The sequence below is a fragment of the Camelus bactrianus genome, chromosome 7 (genome assembly GCF_048773025.1).
Source record: "Camelus bactrianus isolate YW-2024 breed Bactrian camel chromosome 7, ASM4877302v1, whole genome shotgun sequence".
Lineage (NCBI taxonomy): Eukaryota > Metazoa > Chordata > Mammalia > Artiodactyla > Camelidae > Camelus > Camelus bactrianus.
Genome location: NC_133545.1, coordinates 71,624,702 through 71,648,351, shown reverse-complemented (window position 1 = coordinate 71,648,351; position 23,650 = coordinate 71,624,702). Strand labels below are relative to the sequence as shown.

General features: G+C 33.4%; 1 protein-coding gene across 1 annotated transcript in view; it reads left to right on the top strand.

The window, feature by feature from the left end:
* Positions 1-22,594, top strand: part of LOC105062382 (platelet glycoprotein 4) — a 50,050-nt gene extending 27,456 nt beyond the window's left edge. Inside the window, exons 5-15 of the mRNA XM_010946634.3 lie at positions 211-358; positions 804-983; positions 2,229-2,320; positions 4,284-4,330; positions 7,045-7,114; positions 15,270-15,457; positions 16,461-16,579; positions 17,542-17,615; positions 18,163-18,217; positions 19,076-19,240; positions 21,631-22,594. Coding sequence (XP_010944936.1) covers positions 211-358; positions 804-983; positions 2,229-2,320; positions 4,284-4,330; positions 7,045-7,114; positions 15,270-15,457; positions 16,461-16,579; positions 17,542-17,615; positions 18,163-18,217; positions 19,076-19,240 — 1,138 coding nt within the window. The 3' untranslated portion in view covers positions 21,631-22,594. The remainder of the gene's footprint in view (positions 1-210; positions 359-803; positions 984-2,228; positions 2,321-4,283; positions 4,331-7,044; positions 7,115-15,269; positions 15,458-16,460; positions 16,580-17,541; positions 17,616-18,162; positions 18,218-19,075; positions 19,241-21,630) is intronic.
* The last annotated feature ends 1,056 nt before the right edge of the window (positions 22,595-23,650 follow it).

The following is a 23,650-nucleotide window of genomic DNA, read 5'->3' as shown; positions in this document are numbered from 1 at the left end:
CTCCCCTGCTATTTTAAATTGAAGGCCCTCCTTATCTAATTTCCTAGAAACTCAGCATTGGCTTATTTATCATTTTAACCTACTTGTTTAGCATAATTTTCGACACAGTCTATGTATTCAAAAAATATCTGTTGCATGAATGTACGTCATTCAAGAATCAATGTTCACTTGAAACAATTTTTCTGAATTTTATTTACTTGTGTTTTTCAGAGTTCGTTATCTAGCCAAGGAAATTATAAAGCAGGACTCTGAGACCCACACGGTCTCTTTCAATCAGCACAAGGGTGCCATCTTTGAACCTTCACTATCAATTGGAACAGAGAATGACACATTTACCATCCTCAATCTGGCTGTAGCAGTGAGTAGACAAATAACAAAATTATTTGTTTTGCAATACTCTAGAATCCAAAATACATAATCTCATGATTAGAACTATCATTAGATATTAATTGTTCAGTCATTTTTATGAAAATGTGTTCTTATATCACGGATTTGAATTATGGTCATTTGGAAACATAACAAAATCATATAATAATCACCTGAATTAGATGATCACTTAAAGTGCACCATTAAAAAGGTAGGATTTAACTTTGAAAGTCATCCTCTTGTGGCTCACGCTGAGGCACACAAATGAAATCATTCAGAGATTAAGAAACATTACACTCTGTCCTGCCAAGATTTTGCAGTAATTTTAATGATTCAGTTAAAAAATGTTTTATTAAATTCAATTCTATTACTTATCCATTTATTTGTTAAAAACTTCATACTACAATTGATGTCTTAAACAGTGATTTTTCTTGTAGGCTGCACCCCACCTCTATCCAAGTAGATTTATTCAACTAATACTCAATGCATTTGTGAAAAGTTCAAAATCTTCTATGTTTCAAAAGAGAACTGTGAAAGAACTTTTGTGGGGCTATACAGATCCATTCCTGAATGCGGTTCCATACCCTATTTCTACCACAGTTGGTGTGTTTTTTCCTGTGAGTACTAAAAATTAATGCTGATGTTGTTAGACTTTAATTGGATAAACATAATGGCACTGGCAATTCACAATTTTATAGTTTAGTGTATTAACCCTATTTGTGACCTAGGAATACATAATCTTTTTTTAAAAAGTCTGTCTCACGTGGATTTACCTTTCTCAGTTGGGAAAATTTCCTTACCTGAATTTAACAATTAAATTTAAAATTAAGAAAGTGAGATTTAATTAAGTTTTCATTCTTTAATAAAAATAAAGTTGTCTGAAGTTAGGTTGTAAATTAGTAGGGCTTTTAGCACTATTTTTGGTTTTGATTTCCCTTCTAAAACATTGAATTTAATACTGTATTTTTATTTGTATCAAATATACTCATGTCATTCCTCCATCTCTACAACTCTTGCAAACATGTTTGAATGTAAATTTATAAGTCAGCCAAAACTGCACACACAGAGACTGTTAAATCAGTAATGGCACATTTTCATAGAAGTAGTTGATAAGAACTTCTAGTAATCTACAAATGTCATGGAATAGCACTTTGGCTATTAAAGACATGTGACCTTGGTGATGTCCTTAGTTACAGTTGATGGTTCTGAGCTGACTTTTGCATTGAAATTTTGACTAAGATTTCATTTGACACTGTATGTGATATTAGTTGTATTTTCTAATACATTGTTCCTATTTTACTTTAGATGGTTTTTTAGAATTGCAGGTTATATATCAATTAAATAGGAATGTAGAATACCTTAAGTGATCAGAGATTCTGTTACAATTTTTAACTCAAATACTCTTAACTTTTTCCTGGGCTAATTGTTTTTAATTTAACGTGTACCTAAACTTAAGTTACCATTTATTAGAAATCACAACATTTAGAATACACTAGAAATCTGTCATAAAGATTTTGTTCAATATCCCCTCACCTCAGTATAACAGGAATAGTGATCAAAATGGCTTTACTGGGTTAATTATGATAAAGAGTGCTGCAGTTGGATCATATCATCTTTGGATATTTGTCTTGTTCCTTTGTATCAGCATCTAGCATCTAGTACTAATTACACACCATTTATATTGTCTTTTTCAAGTGTTAAAGACCAATAAGTTTAAAACTTTAGGTATATTTCAAATCATATAAAATTAAGTATGAACAAACAGTTTTTGACAAATGCAAAAGGGAATTGATTATATACTTTCTAACACAGAAAATATGGCTTGTTCTAGAGGTAATTTTTTCTTGTGCATTTCTTTCCAGTACAATAATACTGCAGATGGAGTTTATAAAGTTTTCACCGGAAAAGACAACATAAGCAAAGTTGCCATAATTGACACATATAAAGGCAAAAAGTAAGTATCCAGGTAAAGTGTGTGTGTGTGTGTGTGTGTGTGTGTGTGTGTGTATGTGTGTGTGTGTGAGAGAGAGACACTAGGGGACTGTAAGGCAGGTAAGTGGTTTAGTAACAACTGCTAAGGCACAGGCACCCACCTGTGGAACACAGCGGCCTGTATCTCAGCCCTAGGATCGAACTCCTGTTGTGCCAGGCGTTATCCCTTTAGTTGTGACGACTGGCCACACCAGTACAGAGCTGCCGAGTACCAGCCCCACTTGAGGGTTGACCTCTATGCACAAGTTCTCTTACCTAAAGAAATCTAAGGGGACTATTTCCATCTCTGCGGCATAACCAGCACTATCACGTACCCATACAATTATGTAACCATGAATGGAAAGGAAGACAACACATCAACTATTTGTCTAGCAGGTAGGAAAATATATCTTACTGTTTTTTTGTTTTGTTTTGTTTTGTTTACTGAGCATGTCAAATAAAAATTGTTCCTTCCAGTGACATGGCTTAATGTGTCTATAAAGATGGAAGCTTAATAAATTCATGCCAGTGCTTTCATGACTTTCTCCTTCAAAATTTTCTTCAAAGAATTTTTTATATTGATAACTCATCTTTTAAAAACTTTGTCAATGCAAAAATAAAACTAGTATTTCAAGTTCTAAAATTTACATATTAAACTTGAACATAAAGAACATGTCTCTTGTGAAACAGTAATGGAAATACGTTCATAGAGCCATGATTTTTTTCTAACCAAGCTCCTCCTACCTGTTCATCTGAAGTATACCTAATTTACCATATGCCTAAAATAGGACAAACTTCAATAAATATCAAGGAAGAAAGCCTTTCCTTCTCAAAGATAAAATGTGTTTTAGATCAGTTATTTCCTGACAAAGAATACTGCAATCAAAATCAAACAAGATGAAATCTTTTTATTAACTAACAGTTGCCTTATGATAAGTCCCTATCTAATAATGGCATTAACCAGTTAAATACACATGTAGTCCTTATTCTTCTACAGAGTTCATAGTCACATTTTTAATAGAAAAATCTAATGGAGGAGAACAGACTTCTAAATGGTCATTTCAGGGGAAAATCACATCCTTCTGTTCAATATTACAGAGAGGTTTGGAGGAGAGTTACTAAATGCTCCCATTTGGTAAGAATTTCACATTAAGATTATGATAAGGTTAATTTAATTGACCACGGTAAGAAGCAACAGCTTGCCTTCATATCTTACTGGACTATATGGCAGGAGTGTGAACCACCCATTTTTCCATCATCAAAAACTAACTATCACTACTATTGTTTTTATTATTTCCAGATATTTTAACATATATCTTATGTACATACCAGAGTATAAATGTGTAAACTCTGTTCTACTTTAATGCCAACTCATACAAAAGTTAAAAGGGGGGAGAGTATAAATCCACCATCTGCACATTTCCAGTCTCTATTGATCCAACATCTGCTTCTCCTTCTTTCCTCCTCTACACTCCCCTCTTCTCCCTCATACAGAGTTTACATCAGTTATCCACTTAATATTTTCCTCCAGTTCAGTTTGAACACTCAACATACTATGACACAATTCAGTTCTCCCATTGCATAAAAAAACTTTCCTCTAAAGATCTAAATTCCTGATACACAGTTCTCAATATTCTTTTTGGAGAACTCTTTTTGTTGCAAGTTGTTTCTAACTAACAACATTTGGCAGTTTTTATTTTGTAATCTGGCCAGTTAATGGTATCAGACACTTCATTTATCTCAACAAGATGAAAACTTAAAAAAAAAAAAAAAAAAAAAGACCGAATGATTTAGAACACTTTTTAAACTTGAAGTTTGTCATGTCTAGTCAATATTAGTTTAGCAGAAATAATGAATCATAATGGACAAAGTAATGTGAGAAGGTGCTCTTGACATACGAATGTTCATTTTCTTTCTTTCTTTTTTTTTTTTTTTAAATTCCTAAGGACTTTCTCCTATTGGCCAAGTTACTGTGATATGATTAATGGTACAGGTAAGGGTAATGTTTTGTGGTAATAATCACAATGGAACCACCTCCTTTGTCCCACAAATACATCACCATACCTACTACACGGTTCTGGAGGCTGAGTTTATTCATTTATCTATCTTTATATCCCTCCAACATAATTCAGAGTCTCTATTCTGGTACAGGCTTAGTGGTACATGTCTGTCTAACATGATGGGATTTCTGAAGATTAACCACTGAGGATTAGCCTTTACTATATTACTGGGGAAATGTTTGCTTTGTAAAAACTTGACTTAATCAACTGCTTTCCTGGACACAGAATTAAAGGGTTAGAAAAACATACAGTAGTTACTGTTCACATCTTTTGTAAATACTCTATGGATAATAATTCAAAACTGAAAGTGTTTTAAAAAGACTCAAGATAACTACAAAAGGTAAAATGCATGTGCAAGTGGAGGTTTCAATATGAGGTAGAATCAGTGAAGTTGCAAAACAGAACAATATATTGTGAATAAGATGGTCAGAGAGAGAAAAGTTTAGCAACAAAAACAAGGTTACATGTGTACTAACTATGAAAAATGTATGTAAAAATGTATACTCTGTATTAAGAGTTGGAAAGAAAGAAGGTACTATAAACTTAGAGTGTGGTTAGATCTAGCTTATTATGCTCCTTTAAGAAAAGCCAAATACACATATGCCTATTAGTTTAAGAATCAAGATGTTAAAAAGCAATAGTAATAAAATCCCATGAGGTATTTAAAATCAATGGTTACCTTTCAGCTTCTAAGGAACAGAAGCAGAGCATAATGTTTATAAAGTTGGTGTGGAAATACATTATGGAAAATAATATAATGACGATGAAAAAAGTTAAATACAAAGTGATGTAAAAGGTAGGGAATAAAAAGGAAACATGAAGAATATTTATTTTTCCAAATTTAATGCTGAGTTTTGCATGTTTATTTAATTATGTTAACACTCTATAGTAGGAAAAAAAACAGCAAAACCACTGTCAAAGTTTGCTTTGTAGCTCTTTGAGCCATATAAGTGGGTGAAGAAATTTCTTTGTAAGTAGTGCACTTCTGCAAATACACTGTAAAATGTCCCAATACCACTAAATCTAGTAATTACATGAGCTTAGTACTTTAGACCTTAGATACAGAGAGAAATATACATAGCTTATCCTAAATAGTATTCTTTATAGGTTTAAGGAAAAAAAATAATTTTGTCCAAAACTGAGACATAATGAAGTTTTTAAAAAGGAGGTAGAAGATTTTTTAATGACAATAACATAAATATATGAGCATCAGGAATGAAGCTAAAAGTATTTAAGAAAATAGAAGTAAAATAACCTGGGAGCAAAGATAGACTGAACAGGCCAGGGACTCTGATGGAATCCCTGTGAAAGCAATTCTTGGTTACGGCACTAGGGAAAAGAGAATAATGAAATGGAAAAAGTTCCAATGTGTTTTCATCATGATTTAGAAGTACTTCCTCTACCTTCTTCAATAAGTTTAAAGAGACATAAAATAAAAACGTTGATTTACATCTGAATATATTTTAAAAAGCATCCTGCTAGTATCAGCTATCTAGTGGTCATGGCCCATGGTAACTACTGGTGTTATGATGACATAATCTTCAATGATATTTAGATGATTTTTAAAGTTTTTCAATGTATTCTTTTCTTTTAACAGCTAAGGTTTTGGGAAGATAGTTGTAGGCAATGCCCATTCAGGGACCTATCTGGGAGTTTAAGCTAATTTTCAGTAGCCCATTCTCTCAATGTCAGGATTAAGGTTACTGTGATCTTCTGCTGTATTTCACTTACCACAAGAGTATAAGCAAAATGTAGTAAGATTGTAAGATTGGCACACTTACCATAAAAAGAACTTGGTAACTGAAGTATGGGTCTTACTGTTTTGAATAAACACATTCAGTGGTGGCACATTTTGGTGATACTCATTTGAGGAGAAAATGGATAAATTATTAGTTATTCATTCACATATCCAGCGTGTGCCATGGATTATAACCATAATAAAGATTCAAAAAACTCAACAAATGCATTTTTTACTTTGATGTATACATCTTCAAACCATATGCATAAAATTCTGTTCAGTGAGAGAACTTTAATAAATGATTTAAAAAATGTTAAACAGCCATTAAGACAGATAAATGAATCACTATCAAAATAAGAACAACATTTTTATGAAACAGGAGTTCTAAATGAACCTCAAGGTAAGAAAAGTGCTACTCTACTGATAGGATGGGAGATTTCAAAAAAAACAAAATCAGTTTTAACAATGTGTGATTTTGCCATTTTTTTACACTTTCAATTATTTTTAATAAATGGGAAAATTCAATATGAAATTAATTATCAATGAATGTGTATACTATACAGACTTGTTGAATATGGTAGCTTCTAACCATATGTCACAATTAAGCACTTGAAATGTGACTAGTACAAATGGAAGTGTGCTGTAAGTATAAAGTCTACACTGGATTTTGAGATTCTGTTAATTTCTACATTGATTACATGTTAAAATGATGGTATTTTGGATACAATGGGTTAAATAAAATATTTATGATAATTTATTCATTTAAAAAATACATCTACCAGAGATTTTTCAAATTACATATATAGATTGCATTATATTTCTATTAACCATGCTGGAATCAAGATTTTTAGATTTGTCTAGGACACAAATTACATCTAATCCCTTGCCACTCGCTTGGCTTTTAAACAGATGCTGCCTCATTTCCACCTTTCATTGAGAAGACCCGGGTATTGCAATTCTTTTCCTCTGACATTTGCAGGTAAGAGAACTACACTGATATCTTTGTCTAAGTCATAATTGCTTCCCTAAGTGACAAAACACAGAGTAAGAAGTTCATACTTAAGAATCATGTTATTTGAAAAAAATAAAATGCATTTGGGGAAATTTTCCTGATACATTAATAATAAATACATTATGGAATTTATAATGTGTTTATTAAATCTTTAAAAAATTGAAAGTTGTAGAAAGTAATTTCATATATGCAAATAACGTTCTTCTTTGTCATTTCTAAGCAAGAACAATTTTTCCTTTCTTTTTCAAATTAGTAGTATGTTTAGTATCAGTCAAGTCTAGAAGGACATGCCCATTCTTTCTAAAGATGTCCAAAGATGAAGGCAGAGGTCAGGATTAAAACAGAAGGTCACGGAGCTCACCTCCTCCCACAAGTACATCAAACAACTATCTACATATGGAACAACTATCACAGAATACCTACTGAACACTGGCAGAGTATCACTTACAATCAAAGCTGCAAGAAACATTACCATGTAACTGGGATGGTACCTGCACCCCTGGGAGGGAGCTGTGAAAGAAGAGGAGGAAAGTTCCCTCACCCTGGGAACCTCTTTCACTGGCTGAGAGATCTGACGGGTCAGATAGGGAGTTTCAAAGGCTCAGAGGTGAATGCAGCCACTTGCTTGTGGTAGGCAGGACAGAGACTAGCACAGACCATCTGTGCCCCCTCCCTGTACATCCCAGCCAGAGATGGGCATTGCTGATATGTGAGGCAGCTGGGTACTGAAACTCGGGCTTCAGCAGTAAGACCCAGGGAGAGGACTCAGTTTAGCTGGGTGAACACAGCACGAATGGCCTGGAGTGTGTTCTGGGCCATAACTGGGGCTGTGCACAGGATGGAGCCCCGGTCTGCCATAGAAGTCTCACTGTCAATGCACAGAAATGGAGGGACGTGGCCCTCCCATAGCAGCCTCAATCTTATGCTCACAGTGGGTGTGGCACCACCTCTAAGAGTTCTGGGAGTACACAACTGCCAGTCAGTTGCACAGACAGGGAGGCGGGGCTGAAATTTGAGTCTATTCCCAGAAGGTGAGTGACTTCAGAAGCAGGACTGGAATCTGAGCAGATTCCCAGTAGGTGTATGACTTCAGCAGATTTAAGTCTTCAAGAGTACATCGTCTGACACATAACCAAGATTACTGGTACTCTCATGGCTGGGGTGGGGCCAGTACAGGTAGTGGTGGGCACTGTAGGTGCAAGCACGTAGAAGTCTGGGCTGATTCCTGGCACTGCCATGGCAGGTCTGGGTGCCAGACTTAACTCGCTTTGCAATGGTGGCTTTGGGAGTATAGTGTTTGAGGAGCATCCTGGCCAACTGCAAACATTCCCACAGCTGAGGTGGGGTTGAGGGCAGTGCTAACAGTGTACTTTGTGAGCATGCACAACAGGTGACAGGCAACATCAAAGAGCACAGTTTCTGGTGGAAAGCTCCTGGAGAATACTCAGTGTTCCCTTTTCCAGTGGAAGCGCTCCAGTCCCACATACCTCACATCTCAGCTTAGAACCACAACTAAAGGCTTCTACTCCAACAACTGGGAAGCACACACTACCTCCCATCAGGGCTGTGACAAACACAGAGCAAACAGGAGGCCCCGCCCATCATCCACTACAGGTTCTGGTCATCACAACACCAAACACTATCAAAGGGATAATAGCCAGCACACCCTGAGGAAAGACATGTCAGGCATTCATACGAAAAATAGCCCTAACAACAAAAATATAAGACTCATGCAGGCTACACAGGGATACTCCCACATAAAAACAGCCCTTCAGGACCACAGTAGACAACTGTTACTCCTAAATTAATAGTCAGAAAAGTATACATAAAATGAAAAAGCAGAGAAGCCATTCCCAAAGAAAAGAAGAGAAATCCTCTAAAAAAACAATGAAACAGCCGTCTGCAGTTCAAAGAAGTAATAAAAATGTTAAAGGAATTAAGAAAGGCTATTGATAGAAAGAAAGGCATATCACTATAATAAAGAACTATAAACAATTAAAGAGGAGCCAAACAAAATCGGAAAACTCATTACCAAGATGAAAACTGAGTTAAAGGCAACACGGCAAACTAAATAATGCAAAAGAACAAACACGTGCTCTGGAAGACTGAATAATGTAAACCATGCAATTAGAACAGCAGACAGAAAGACAAATAAAAAAAATGAAAGCAACATATCAGACATATGGTGTGATACAAAGCATGACGATCTATGAATAACAGGAATCCCAGAAGGAAAAGAAAGAGAAAAGGCAACTGAAAATGTATTTGAAGAAATTATGGCTGAAAACTTTCCAAACCTAAAGAAGGAAAGAAATATGCAGGAATAGTAAGCTTAGAGGGTCCCAAACAAGATGAACCCAAACAGATCTATGCCAAGATATATTAAAATTAAAAAGGCAAAAGTTAGAGGTAAGGAGAAAAGTCTAGAGAGTAAAAACAAAGAGTTACCTACAAAAGAATTCCCATAAGGCTATCAGCTGATTTCTCTATAAAAATTTTGTAGGCCAGAAGGGAGTGGCAAGATATATTCAAAGTCCTGAAAGGAAAAAAAACAACACCCTAGGAAATTCTACCCAGCATGATTATCATTAGAATTATGGGAAACAGAAGGAGACTAGAATAGAAGGAAAGATAAAGAATTTATCAGACAAAAAAAGAAAGAATACAGTAATACTAATCATAAAATAAAAGGAATATTGAAAGGTCTTCCCCAAATATAAAAGAAACAAGAAATTACTGGGAAAAGAAAAAATATTACAATAGGAAAAACAAATATATAAAAGGATTGTAGAGGGAGGGCATAGATCAGAGGTAGAGTGCATGCTTGGCATGCATGAGGTCCTGGGTTCAATCCCCAGTAGCTCCATTAAAAAAAAAAAAAAAACGTAAAAAGATTGTAGTTACTTAAACAAGTCAGTATATAGGTTGGGGGAAAAAAGCCAAAAATTTTCTAAAGTAATTATAACTGTAATTAACAGTACAAAGATAACTATGACAATGTAAAATAAAATGCAAAAATCATAAAACGTAGGGAAACAGAGTAAAAAAATGTAGCTTTTTTAAGAATGTGTTTGAGCTTATAGGACTACCAGTCTAATGCAAGCAGATAGAGTAATGAGTTCACATACATAAAAACCAGGGTAACCATAAATCAAAAATACACACTAGATTCACAAATACCAAAAAGAAGAAGACTCAACCATAATACAAAAGAAAACCATTAAACCACAAAAGGAAACCAAAAAGAAAATAAAGGAACACAAAAGAAATATAAGATCAATGGAAACACAAGGTTTAAAATGACAATAGATACAAACTCATCTATAATAACCTTAAGTAGCAATGGACTAAATGCTTCAATCAAAAAGAGTAGCAGACTGGATAATAAAGCAAGACTCTACAATGTGCTGCCTACAAAAGACCCACTTTAGGGTGAAGGACACAAATGTATTAAAAGTAATGAGATAGAAAAAGATATTTCAGGCAAATGCAAATAACAAGAAAGCAGGGATAGTGTTACTCATATCTAAAAATAGACTAAAATAAAAGCTATGAAGAAAGACACAGAAGAACATTATAAAATGATAAAACATTCAATACAAGAGGACATTACATTTGTTTACATATATGTACCCAATGTAGGAGCACCTAAATACATAAAACAAATACTAACAGACATAAGGGAAGAAACCGATGGAAATACAATAATAGTAACAGACTTTACCACACTAATATCAACTGACAGATCTCCAAGACAGAAAATCAATATGGCAACAGAGATCCTAAATGATACAATAGAATAGTTAGACTTAACTGATATCTTTGGGACAATTTGTCCAAAAAAAAATCCGTAATACATATTTTTCTCAAGTGCACATGAAACATTCTCAAGGATGGATCACATACTAGAAGACAAAACAAATGTCAACAAATTTAAGAGAACAGAAATTATTACAACCATCTTTTCAGACCACAACAGTGCAAAACTAGAAATCAACCACAGAAATAGAAACAAGAAAAAAATGATTGCATGGAGACTAAATGATATGCTACTAAAAAACCAATGGGTCAAAGATAAAATGAAAGAAATTAAAAATACCTTGTGACAAATGACAATGCAAACACAACTATACAAAATCTATGGGATGCAGTGAAAGTAGTCGTAAGAGAGAAGTTCACAGAGATACAGGCTGCTGTCAAAAAAAAAAAAAATCTCAAATATACAAACTGATCTACCACCTAAAGGAATTAGAAAAAGGAAAACAAACAAAAAAACCCCAAAGTCAGCAGAAGGAAGGAAATAATAAAGATCAGGGAGGAAACAAATCATATAGAGATTAAGAGAACAATAGAAAAAAATCAATAAAACCAAGAGCTGGTTTTTTGCAAGAGTAAAAATAATCAACAAACTTCTGGCCAGGCTCACCAAACAGAAATGAGAGAGGACCCAAATAAACAAAATAAGAAAGTAAAGAGGACAAATACAACTAACATCACAGAAAAAAAAAAAAAAAAAAAGACTACTGTGAACAATTACAAACTAGAAGAAATGGGAGTTTCTAAAAACATACAGGTCACCAAACTGAATCACGAAGAAATAGATAATTTGAACAGAGTGATCACTGGAAGTGAAATAAAATGTAATTTAAAAAAAAAAAATTCCCTGCCAACCAAAGTCAAGGACTAGATATTTTCACTGCAGAAATGAACCAAACATACAAAGAAGTACTTTTATTGATATTTCTCAAACGATTCCAAAACACTGAAGAGGAGGAAACAGTAAAATTCATTCTATGAAGCCAGAGTCAATGTAAAATCAAAATTTGACAAAGATACTTTCAAAAAAGAAAAGTACAGGCCAATATCTTTAATAAATACAGATGCAAAAATCCTCAATAAAACATCAGCAAATCAAATCCAATAACACATAAAAAAGATCAAAAGCTACAATCAAGTTGGATTCATCCCTGGGTCACAAAGATGGTTCAAAGTACATAAATCAATGTAACACACCACATCAACAAAAGAAGGATGAAAACTACACAGTAATCTCAAAAGATGCAGAAAAAGAATTTCATAAAATTCAAAATTCATTCATGATAAAAACTCCTACCAAAGTGGGTATATAGGAAACATATCTCAACATAATAAAAAGGTACTCATAACAAACCCACAGCCAATATAATATATCCAATGGTGAAAAGTTGAAAGCCTTCCTGCTAAAAACTGGAATAAGACAAGGATGCCCACTCTGACCACTACAATTCAACACAGTGATAAATTAAAAAGAGTAAGAGGGAACCAAACTGAAAAAGAAGAGTTAAAATTATCATTATAAGCAGATAACATGATACTTTATATAGAAAACCCTAAGGACTCCACTCAAAAACTATTAGAAAAGGTAAATTCAGTAAGGTAGCAGGAGACAACATTAACATAATGGATATCTGTTGCATTTCTTTACAGGAGCAATAAACTACCAGAAAGAGAAAGTAAAGAAACAATCTCTTATAATTCTATCGAAGTAAAATATTTAGGAATAAATCTGACCAAGGTGAAAGATTTATGCTGAGAACTATAAAACACTGGTAAAGGAAGTCGAAGATGATTTTAGAAATGCAAAGATACTCCATGCTATGCATTGGACGAATTAATATTGCTAAAATGTCCATACTACCCAAAGAAATCTACAGACTCAATGCAATCCCTATCAAATTACCCAAGACACTCTTGACAGAGCCAGAATAAATAACCCTAAAATTTATATGGAACCACAAATGACCCCAGAATTGCCAAACCAATATTGAGGACAAAGAACAAAGCTAAAGGCATAACCCCCACCAGACTTCAGAGAATACTACAATGCTACGGTAATCAAAGAGCATGGTGTTGGCACAAAAATAGACATATGGATCAATGGAACATAATGGAGAGCCCAGAAATAAACCTGCACACCTATAGTCAATTAATCTTTGAAATACAAGGCAAGAATATACAGTGCAGAGAGACAATCTCTTCAGCGAGTGGTGCTGGAAAGCTAAACAGTCACACAAAAATCAGTGAAGTTAGAGCACGTCCCCATATCACACACAAAGGTAAATTCAAAATGGGTTAAAGACCTAAACATAAGACACGACACCATAAAACTCCTAGAAGAGAACATAGGCAAAACATTCTCTGACATAAATCATACTGTTTTCCTGGGTCATCCTACTAAGGTAAAATAAAAGCTAGAACAAACAAATGGGACCTAATCAATCTTTTATAAGCTTTTGCACAGCAAAGGAAACCATAAACAAAATGAAAAGAGAACCTACAGACTGGGAGAAAATATTTGCAAACGATGTGACAGACAAGGGCTCAATTTCCAAAATACACAAACTCCTCATACAGCTCAATATCCAAAAAACAACCACCCAATCAAAAAATGGGCAGAAGATCTGAACAGACATTTTTCCAAAGATGACATCCAGATGGCCAACAGTCACCTGAAAAGATGCTCAATGTCACTAGTTATTAGGAAAATGTAAATCAAAACTACAGTGAAGTGTCAGCCCACACCACTCAGAGTGGCCATCATCACAAAGTCTACAAATAATAATGCTAGAGAGGGTGTGGGAGCAAGGGAACCCTACACTTATAGTGGGAATGTAAACTGGTTCGTCCACTGGTAAAACAGTCTGCAGGTTTCTTTAAAAACTAAAAATAAAGTTACCTTATGATCCAGCAATTCAGTAACTGGGCATATATATCTGGATAAAATGAAAACTCTAAAGAGGAAAAGATACATGCACCTCAATGTCCATACCAGCACTATTTATAAAAGCCAAGACATGGAATCAACCTAAGTGTCCACAGACAAATGAATGGGTAAAGAGATGTGGGGGAGATATATATATCATGAAATATTAGCCATAAAAAAGAATGAAATAATGCCATTTGCAGAACATGGATGGACATAGAGATTATCAAACTAACTGAAGTCAGAGAAAGAAAAACACGTATCATGTGGTATCACTTGGATGTGGAATCTAAAAAAAATGATACAAATAAACTTATTTACAAAACAGATACACAAAGAAATCGAACTTATGGTTACCATGGGGAAAGAGGGGAGGGATAAATTAGGAGCTTGGAATCAACACATACACACTACTATATATAATAGGGATAAATAACAAGGTCCCACTGTATAGCATAGGGAACCATATTCAATATTTTGTAATAACCTATTGTGGAAAAATTTAAAAAGGAATACGCACACATACACAAACATAAGTGGATAACTGCTGTACACCAGAAACAAATACAACATCGTAAATCAATTATACTTCAAAAAAAAGTTTTCAAAAGGTGATGATGCCACAGTCATAGAATTCTGTTAATGTGCTCTGTTGACACTACATCTTTTCAGATTGATGTTACTCAGTAGCTATCACACAAGCACTGGTGCCCACACCAGTTTGCTTGAATCCTAGTCATTTTCTAGACACTCTGTGGTGTGGACAAATATTTAATATCTCTGAATACTTTCTTTATCTGTAAAATTGAAGAGAGCAGCATCTCTTCATATGGGGTTATCTGGGGATTAGAAAAAACATGTATTGAGCCCTAGTACGTTGCCAATTTGCCAAGGTTATGGTGGACACTTGGTTAAAGAAGGCATATGAGACATATATTAAACCATTTACATGCACACATTCCAGCAGGTGAGCAGCCTTTGTCTTCAGGATTAAATCTGGAAGATTAAAATTTTGTTTATTTTATGTAAAGTGGACACAAATAAAGGATTTGATAGAGTCATACAAATATTTAATCTCTAGAGAAAACTAACTATGAGAAATGTCTTCAGTATAAATACTCCAGGGTAGTTCACAAGCAAAAATGATTCTCAGAACCTTTTGAAAACAAAGGTAAAGATAGCTAAAAACTCAGGTACTGAGCTCTGGTGTGCCTTAAAACTTTCAAGATCTTTTTTCCTAAGATTTAAGTAAGGATTCTAATAAGATTATATCCAATTTTTCTAAGTTAAAGCAGTAACATAAATTTAAAAATAGGAAAAATCAATCTCCAGAATGAAGTTCTGGTTCCCAGAATGAAGCTCTTTGTCATCTGTGTTTAGGTCAATGTATGCTGTGTTTGGAGCCGAAATTAATCTGAAAGGAATTCCTGTGTATAGATTTATTCTTCCATCCATGGTTTTCGCATCTCCACTTCAAAATCCAGACAACCACTGTTTCTGCACAGAAAAAACTATATCAAAAAACTGTACATTATATGGTGTACTAGACATTGGCAAATGCAAAGGTGGTAAGTTAAAGTTCTCTCAACATCACAATCAATGGCATAATTTGCAGTGTTCTTTAAAATGTAAACTTCACCCAGGATGCCTTTCTGCCAATAATTTAAAATGAGAAAGCAATAAAAAAGTAAGGGTGGTGGTAGGATATTTTTGTTTTGATTTTTGTACTGCTTTTAAGGTCCCAGTTGTTTGAGTGTTGCAAAACTTATTAGGTAAAACCATACTGGTATTTCCCCATGCTGCTTTGAACAAAGGTCTCTTTAGGTTCACTGCCCATTTTTTAATTGGGTTATTTATGTTTTTTGAATTATTTGAATTCCTTGTATATGTTGGATGTTAATCACTTATGGGATATGTGGTTTGCGAATATTTTTCTCTCATTCCATATGTAGCCTTTTCATTTTTTGATGGTTTCCTTTGCTGTGCAGAATCCCTGTGCTCCTTTTAGACTTTGGATAAAACAAAGACAGCTCCTAGAATACACTGAGCATCCCAACTTATCCATCTGATATTTTGGTAACTTTACTAACTCTAGAAAATAATAAATAAAAATAAGTATATTTTCAGTATGTCTCTGAAATAAGAATTGACTCAAACATGACATTGGAAGCCTTGTTTTGCTCACTTTCTTCATACTGGAGTGGTTAAGAAGAAAGAAAGAAAAACCTCTTAAAAAAATTCTGTCCACAGACATTATTACTGCCTGAAATCATGAAGGTATACACTTGTAACTTTGTGATCAGCAACTAAACTTTATATATGGGAATGAACAAGAGACGTCACTGACTGGTTAGAAGGATGATGCAGAATTTTGTATTTTATTTTTGTTCGGTAACGACCAGATGTTATAACATGCCCTCACTTTCATCCCCTAGTTAGTATTCCAAGCCAACTCTGCATTTCTTTTTTTTTTTTTAGTTAAAAACCTTTATTTTCAAGGGAATCTTTTCTAAGAGGTATGCGAAATGAGGTAAATGATTTATTTCAACTGTCCTTAAAACTTGTTTTCAGGAAGACCTGTATACATTTCACTTCCTCATTTTCTACATGCAAGTCCTGAAATTGCAAAAACTATTGAAGGCTTAAATCCAAATGAAGAAGAACACAGCACCTATTTAGATGTTGAACCTGTAAGCAAATACATTACTGAACTGATTTATTTAATGTTTTTTAAAAGTGAAAAAAATGAAATTCTCTTTTTGTCAATCATATTTATTGATTATATTTACTGCATCGCAATTCTTGTAACTAACTTACTTTTATTGCAAGGAAAATTACATTGATTTCTTTCTATTCTTGCTTATCAAATTCTAAGGTATTTCAATTTTAGTTTTTCAGCATATGGAACTTTATAAGCCTTTTAAATTATTCAAAGTTCAGAAACAGCAATGATGGAAATAATTCTAATTGGCTTTAAACAATTTGGTATAAATTAAATTGTATGCTTAAGTTATACCTAATGCAAGTATTGCTTATACAAAAAAGACACTGTAAATTGTGAAGGATTAAAAGAAATTTTATGGGCATATGTCCATTTGAAGCAAGACCTACTATACTAAGTGTCAAGGAAAATCTATTAAACTTCCTATAACGTTTCAACTTTTAGTTTATTTTAATATTCTCCTTTTCAACTGTTAAACAAAATGCCAGAATTTTAGCCATATTTCTGTTTAAATAATGACAGAGGTAGTATTATACCAATGATATATTGATTCTGACTGAATATACACTTGGCCATGCATAGTTCAGGATGTAAATTATCTACATGAGCTTTAGGTTTCACTATTATTGTTGTTATTGATTTCCCCAAAACCAGTTCAGATAAATTTCACAAATCTAACTAAAACTTTAACATTAGGTCAGGCATAGAAATTGTTCTGTGCTTGTGTATAATTTGTATAAATATATGAGTACATATATGCAAAATGTAATTATGCAGAGTTATATATGTTGTATTTAATAAGTCCAATTAATTTTTTAGTAAATTTCCTCAAGTTTCAACTTAGGTTCCACATAACCCATAAAAATTAATCTTGGATATTATAAAAATTTTTTTTAAGTTGGTAATTATTTTAGTTTTTTCTCTTTTTAGATAACAGGATTCACTTTACGAGCTGCAAAACGGCTACAGATCAACATGTTGGTCAAGCCAGCAAAAAACATTGAGTGAGTCTCTTGAAAAAGGTTCATTATGATTTTTAATATTTTCTTATAAGAATGAGTATAACTATGAAAGTAAGTGGAAATAATATAAAATGTGAAGTCTTTGGCTTAATATCACTAAATAATTGTATGATTATAACATTCATCTGTAATTTTGAATTATATCATATTTTGGAATGAGCATTTGGTGGTATCATTCATTTTGCTATCTGTCCAAATATTTCCATGACCCTTGTTTCTAGAATTCAAACTTTAGCTCCTGGGTATAATTTATTGAAAGGGAAAATACAAAGGGAAAATACATGCTTAGAAAAAAATCAGTCCAATTAGAAATCTGCATTAGAAAGATTTATAAGAAAGATGTCTGAGAAACAGCCATATTAAATTTTAAATGATTCATTACAGGGAACAGAAATCAAGGAACTTAACTATGTTGTAAGACCAATTAATTTCCGAACATTTATTTACACTAGTAATTACTAACATTTCTGTTATATATGTTTAATATATTACTATATATTTTCATAATTATTTTCAATGTATGTTACAGAGCATTAAAGAATCTGAAGCAGAACTATATTGTGCCTATTCTTTGGATTAACGAGGTAAGTATTTTCATCTATTAGTCACTAAAAACTGTAAACTTCTTTGTATATGGAAAAGCTTTTGAGGTTTGAAAATTGAATTTGTATGTACAGTATTTCAAGCTGTATGCTTTTCCATTGCCAATATGGGTGAGTTTAGTTTATATATTATTATATTATTATTTTGAGAGAACCAAAACATGAAGAAATATCAGGTTTATACTAGTCTTCAGTATTTTTACTTTAGAAAGATGAAGGGCTTCCTATAATTTTAGATTATTTTCATAATTAAACTATTTAACATTTTTTTCTTGTCATAGTGCTTATATTAGAAAAGAGTCATGCAAACATCTAACTCCAAATAACATAATGTGGATACTACAATGCTAATAAAAGCCAACCAAGTTTATAAAGACCAGGTTACAGTAGGTGTAGACAGTTTTTGCTATTGCCTGAGACGATATTTTTAGTACAAATGATGGAACTGATTAGCTTGGAATTAGGAAATACATTACATAAGCCTTCAGAAGAAGAAAACCGTTTACCCTTGCTATTTCCCTCTGTCAACTAGGTAACATCCTTTGGAAAATGGAAAATATTTCAGTAAAACCATTGTATGGATAAGTGAAGCCAGTGCATTGAAGAGTGCTATATAACATGTTTAGGGGGAGGAGGATTATATTTCACTCACTAAATATTCTACCTTAGCATTTACTGCTTTCTTTGACATGCAAAGGGAATTCTATTGGCTCCTCTTACAGATACAGATGACTAACACCTACATAATGTTTTGAAAAAAGACTGATACAATGATGGGGGTTTCGAGTATTTTGCTCCACTAATCTAGCCAAATAATGCTAACTATTAACTTGATTACAGACTGGCACCCTTGGTGATAAGAAGGCAGAAATGTTCAGACATCAAGTGACTGAAAAAATTAACCTCCTTGGCCTGGTAGAAATGATCTCACTGAGTGTTGGTGTGGTGATGTTTATTACTTTTATTATTTCATACTGTACATGCAGATCAAAGAAAGTAAATTAAGTAAGTATATAACAAAAAAAATACGGCTTAAGAAACTATTAGTACTTGTTTTCATTTTATCAAAAAAGGGTTATAAATCAGGCTGCAGATATTTTCTGGGCCCGTAACAGCCAACTAGCATTTTTAATACATCCTCAAAGTTTTGAGATGTTTAAATTAAAACATAAATGAAGGCTGAATGAGTAATAAGGCCTATAATATCAAGCAGATCACTACATTTCATCCTTACTGTGGGAGAAATGGGCTAAAAGATGAAACAGTCATCTCTGAAAGTTAGAATGTTAAACAAAAGCTGTATTTGTACTAACTTTTCATTTCTTGTTTATTTCCAGCTACTTATTTTAAAAATCACAAAAGTTAATATATCACTGAGTAGGAGATTTTATGTAAAATTAAAAATGGTAGATATTTGAGGAGACTAAAATTTACAAGGGAAAAGAAAATTAAAAGGAAAATTAAAATAGCTAGAAATTAATGAGAACTAAAAACTCAAATAAATTGAGATAAAATAAACTAAGCTATTTTAAAATGAAGATAAGATTTTAATACAAAACAGGACTGCTGCATACAGACATGCTGTCCAAAATCAGGATGTGCACACTAGATGTTTAATGTGGAAGCCCTGACGAATAATTACAATTCATGAACTAAAAATGAATACAGTAGTACAAGAAAATAGAAGAAAAACAATGTTCAATACAGTAAAACCAAGTCACTCAGAATTTAGAGGAAAAAATCAGGTAAAGGTGGACAGATGCAAATTTTGGCAAAATAGCAGACATGGTTCAGGCCTCTGCAATTTAGATATTAGTGCTCATGCCCCCTTGCACATAAAGAATGAATGACCATCTCTATCTTCACTAAATGGAAGCCTTTCTTCAGTAATCATATGTGGCATTGGTGTGGCCTGTGTGGGAGAATTTTGCACTTACTCATAGTTTCCCTCAACCCTCCCACCCCTGGAACCTCAGAAAATATATACAATCTAAATAAAAGCAACATACTTGCTATGAAAAATCATAACCTCAAAACAAGTCTTCTTGCTGTACTGCCAGTCATACAGTTGACTGTAAGCTGTCTTATGTAGAAATTCTAGAGCTTCCACTGATAATTACTGACCTTGTACTATGCATCAAAATTGTGCTAAATATTTTACATGAATTATTACAGCTAATCCCTAATACAATTCTATGACTTTTCAATAGCCCATGATTCATCAGCATCCATTGTAACTTTTGGAGACAATCCAGAAAATTGTAAATTTTAACAATGAAAAAGAGTTCATTTTCAAAGTGATCAGCCAAATTGAAGGTGAAAAAAATAAGTGGACTGTTTGCACCAATGTTTTTTTGTGTGTGAGACTGAGAGCCTGAGCCTAGGAAATTAACTCAATATTTTGTTCTGATCATTTCTGCCACTATTTTTATTCACTAAAAAGACAACAATTCTGTCTACAATCTATTTAGATATAATGTATTCAAAATGCTAACCTAATATAGTCACATAATAACAAGCGAAGGAAACACTGTATCACCTTTAAGACCTGTCATTAGTCCAGTAACAAATAATTTAGAATTAAACAAAGTAATTCATATGACCATTTATGTAATAGAAAAAAATCTTTCACTGAAAAGCCCTATTACAACAAAAACTTGTTCTAGTAGAAAAATACTTCTCAAAATTAAGTATAGTAGTCGTAAAAATCTTTTTTCTGTATTACTGTCTTTTAAAATTACATGATTAATTTCATGAGTGATTAAAGAGCCCTGAATGCCAATTATCCTGGTTCTATATGTGGCTAAATTAAGGTATAAGACTGAAAATTTTGTAGTGTCTTTGTCAACAAGCAAATTGCTTTGGCTCAAACATTTGACTGTTAAAACAATATGTCTTTTTTTCCTTTACAAATAGAGAACACTTTTTTATGGAGATTATGTGATTTACTTGATTTACAAGAATCACAGACATGGTTTGTTTAGAGGGAATAAAGCATAAGATGGTGGAGCTTATGTGTGATTTTACTCAATGGATCACAAATAGAATAAGCCAACTTCCTTTCAAGAGGAGTTGTATGTACACCTCTAAATGGAAGTTGGTCAGAAGGGACAGCAAAGAGTGCAAAATGCTCATTCAGAGCAGATTTAATTCACTGCTACTCCTTAAGTGGCTCTGTGCAGTTCTGGACTCTCGGGAAGCAGCCTTCCATGTATCCTTGAGTGGGAAAATAACTATCTTATCCATGAAGTTCATCAGAGAATTTTTCTCTGCATCTTGAGAAATTGGGCTAACTAACAGAAAATATGGTATGTTCAGTATAGAGAATTTGAGTATTAACTGTTTTATTTTTCCACCACTTTCTGATAAGTATTTACCTTTCTTTTACTTTCCAGGAAGCAAATGAGTTCTTACATTTATGCACCAGCTGTAATAGGACCTTTCTTATTATCAACCTACAAAATGAAGATTTAATATGCTGTATGTTTGCAAAATGCACCTTATCTTATAAGTTAAAAAATAGGCGACACTTTTTTTTTTTTTGCACTGAGCATGTTGCTAAAGTATTTTTAAGATGTCACTAAAATCAACACTCTGATCAAAAAAGGGCACCTTTTCAAATTCAACATGTATACAACTGAACTGATTTTAGTTTCTACAGATGTGGTTTGAGCACAATCCAATTATTTTCATTTGGTACGGACGCACTAAATGGTTCCAGTGGCAAATTTGGCAAAGGAGTGGATGTTCTAAACAAATCCTGGACCTGAACTTGTCTTCTTCATCAGGGGGAAATATGATTACCCTCATCAGTGTCCCTGCAATAGACAGACCCCAGGACTGTCACTACATTGCATTTCCTGAGAACTACCTATTTTGAAAGACATTTAAGAATGGAAATTCAATGACTGGCCTATGAACCATCTATTACACATTACTAAAGTTTTTCTGTATGGAATCCTTTGTACAGCAACAGCAGGCATTATAACCAAGCTGTTTACAAGGATATGGGCTTACATTTTTGTCAGTGTGTGTGCAAATGGACATATTTAAGGATTATCATTTTCCACATTCTGCAGGTTTTCTGGAAATCTGAGCAGATTTTGCTGTTTATACTCAGTTGCATACAACTTGTGCTTGGCAACTTCAAAATGCTGTTCTAGTAGTAAGAGATGTAAATGATAATGAAATTATTGTGTGGAAGATTACAAAGAGTAGAATGTGAATTAGTAGTTATTTGTTGTAGTTATTCTTACTTTCATAGTCACTTCAGAAAGACTGGTTTCAATCATTAAAAGATGATCTTCCTTAAACTGTGTGATGCCCATTTTCTGATGTGTCATAAAACATTTACTCAAATTTTCTGTCTCAAGTAGTCTATCTTGAATTTTTATTTATTTATGAACCTGTATCTCCCTTCTAGAATATTTTCTTCTGAAACAATCTGTCTAAATTCTATCTTGATAACTTTTTCCTAAGCTAATTTTTTGAGCCAGTTGGGGGAAAAGGAAAAAAAGATACATGGTTTCATCCTTTACCGCAGAGGGACTTAAGTTCTAGACTGTGTAGGATATTTCCTTTTATTAGAAGACATATTGTTAGGTATCCTGCTCTCTTTTAGCTTTCTTTTCACTTACTGCAGAGAAAACAGTCCTCCTAAAAAGGCTCCCATAAAAGGGAAGATGGACCACATTCTGTCTTATGTTTTCCACACAGAGGTTTACAGGCCAAAGTATAAGTAACTGGTTTGTTTGGATACTAAACTCAGGAATAATTTACTCTCATGTTAGCTGCCAGAGTAAATACTGAAAACCCCAAACAAAGATATCACCAGTTTGGAAGGATCTTTTGCAAATCTGGAGATATTCAAAACATACTGATGTACTGTCCTTTCATTTAATTGAGAGGGTAAAACTGTATCCCCCTGTATCTCCCTAAGAGATGGACATGTAAGGTAAGATCCTAGACATCCTCTTCTAATATTTAAGGATCTATTTTCTTTGCATTAGGATATTTGTGGACATGCCGCTCTAAGAAAAATATAAAAGAATTATCTTTAATTCTTAAACTAAGTAGGGCTGAGTGTTGTAAAGCAGAAACTATTCCAAAGAATTGGGTGAAAAATTACATATCCACCTCATCACAGAACTGTATAACCAATCAATGACTCAGGTTTTTAAATCTTCATAGAGAAATACATCTCATAGTATCTAGGTATCAGGGAAAAGGTTTGACTTATCTGTCTTTAGTATTATTCAACTAAATACATGTATCTTCTTAACTTTAGCATTCCTCATCATACTTTCTCTAAATTCTGTAAATTATGGACAGAAGGAAAGATAATCCATACACAAAGATAACTGAACTACATTTAAAATATCCAATAAAAATATGACTATTTAAAAAATAGGAGAC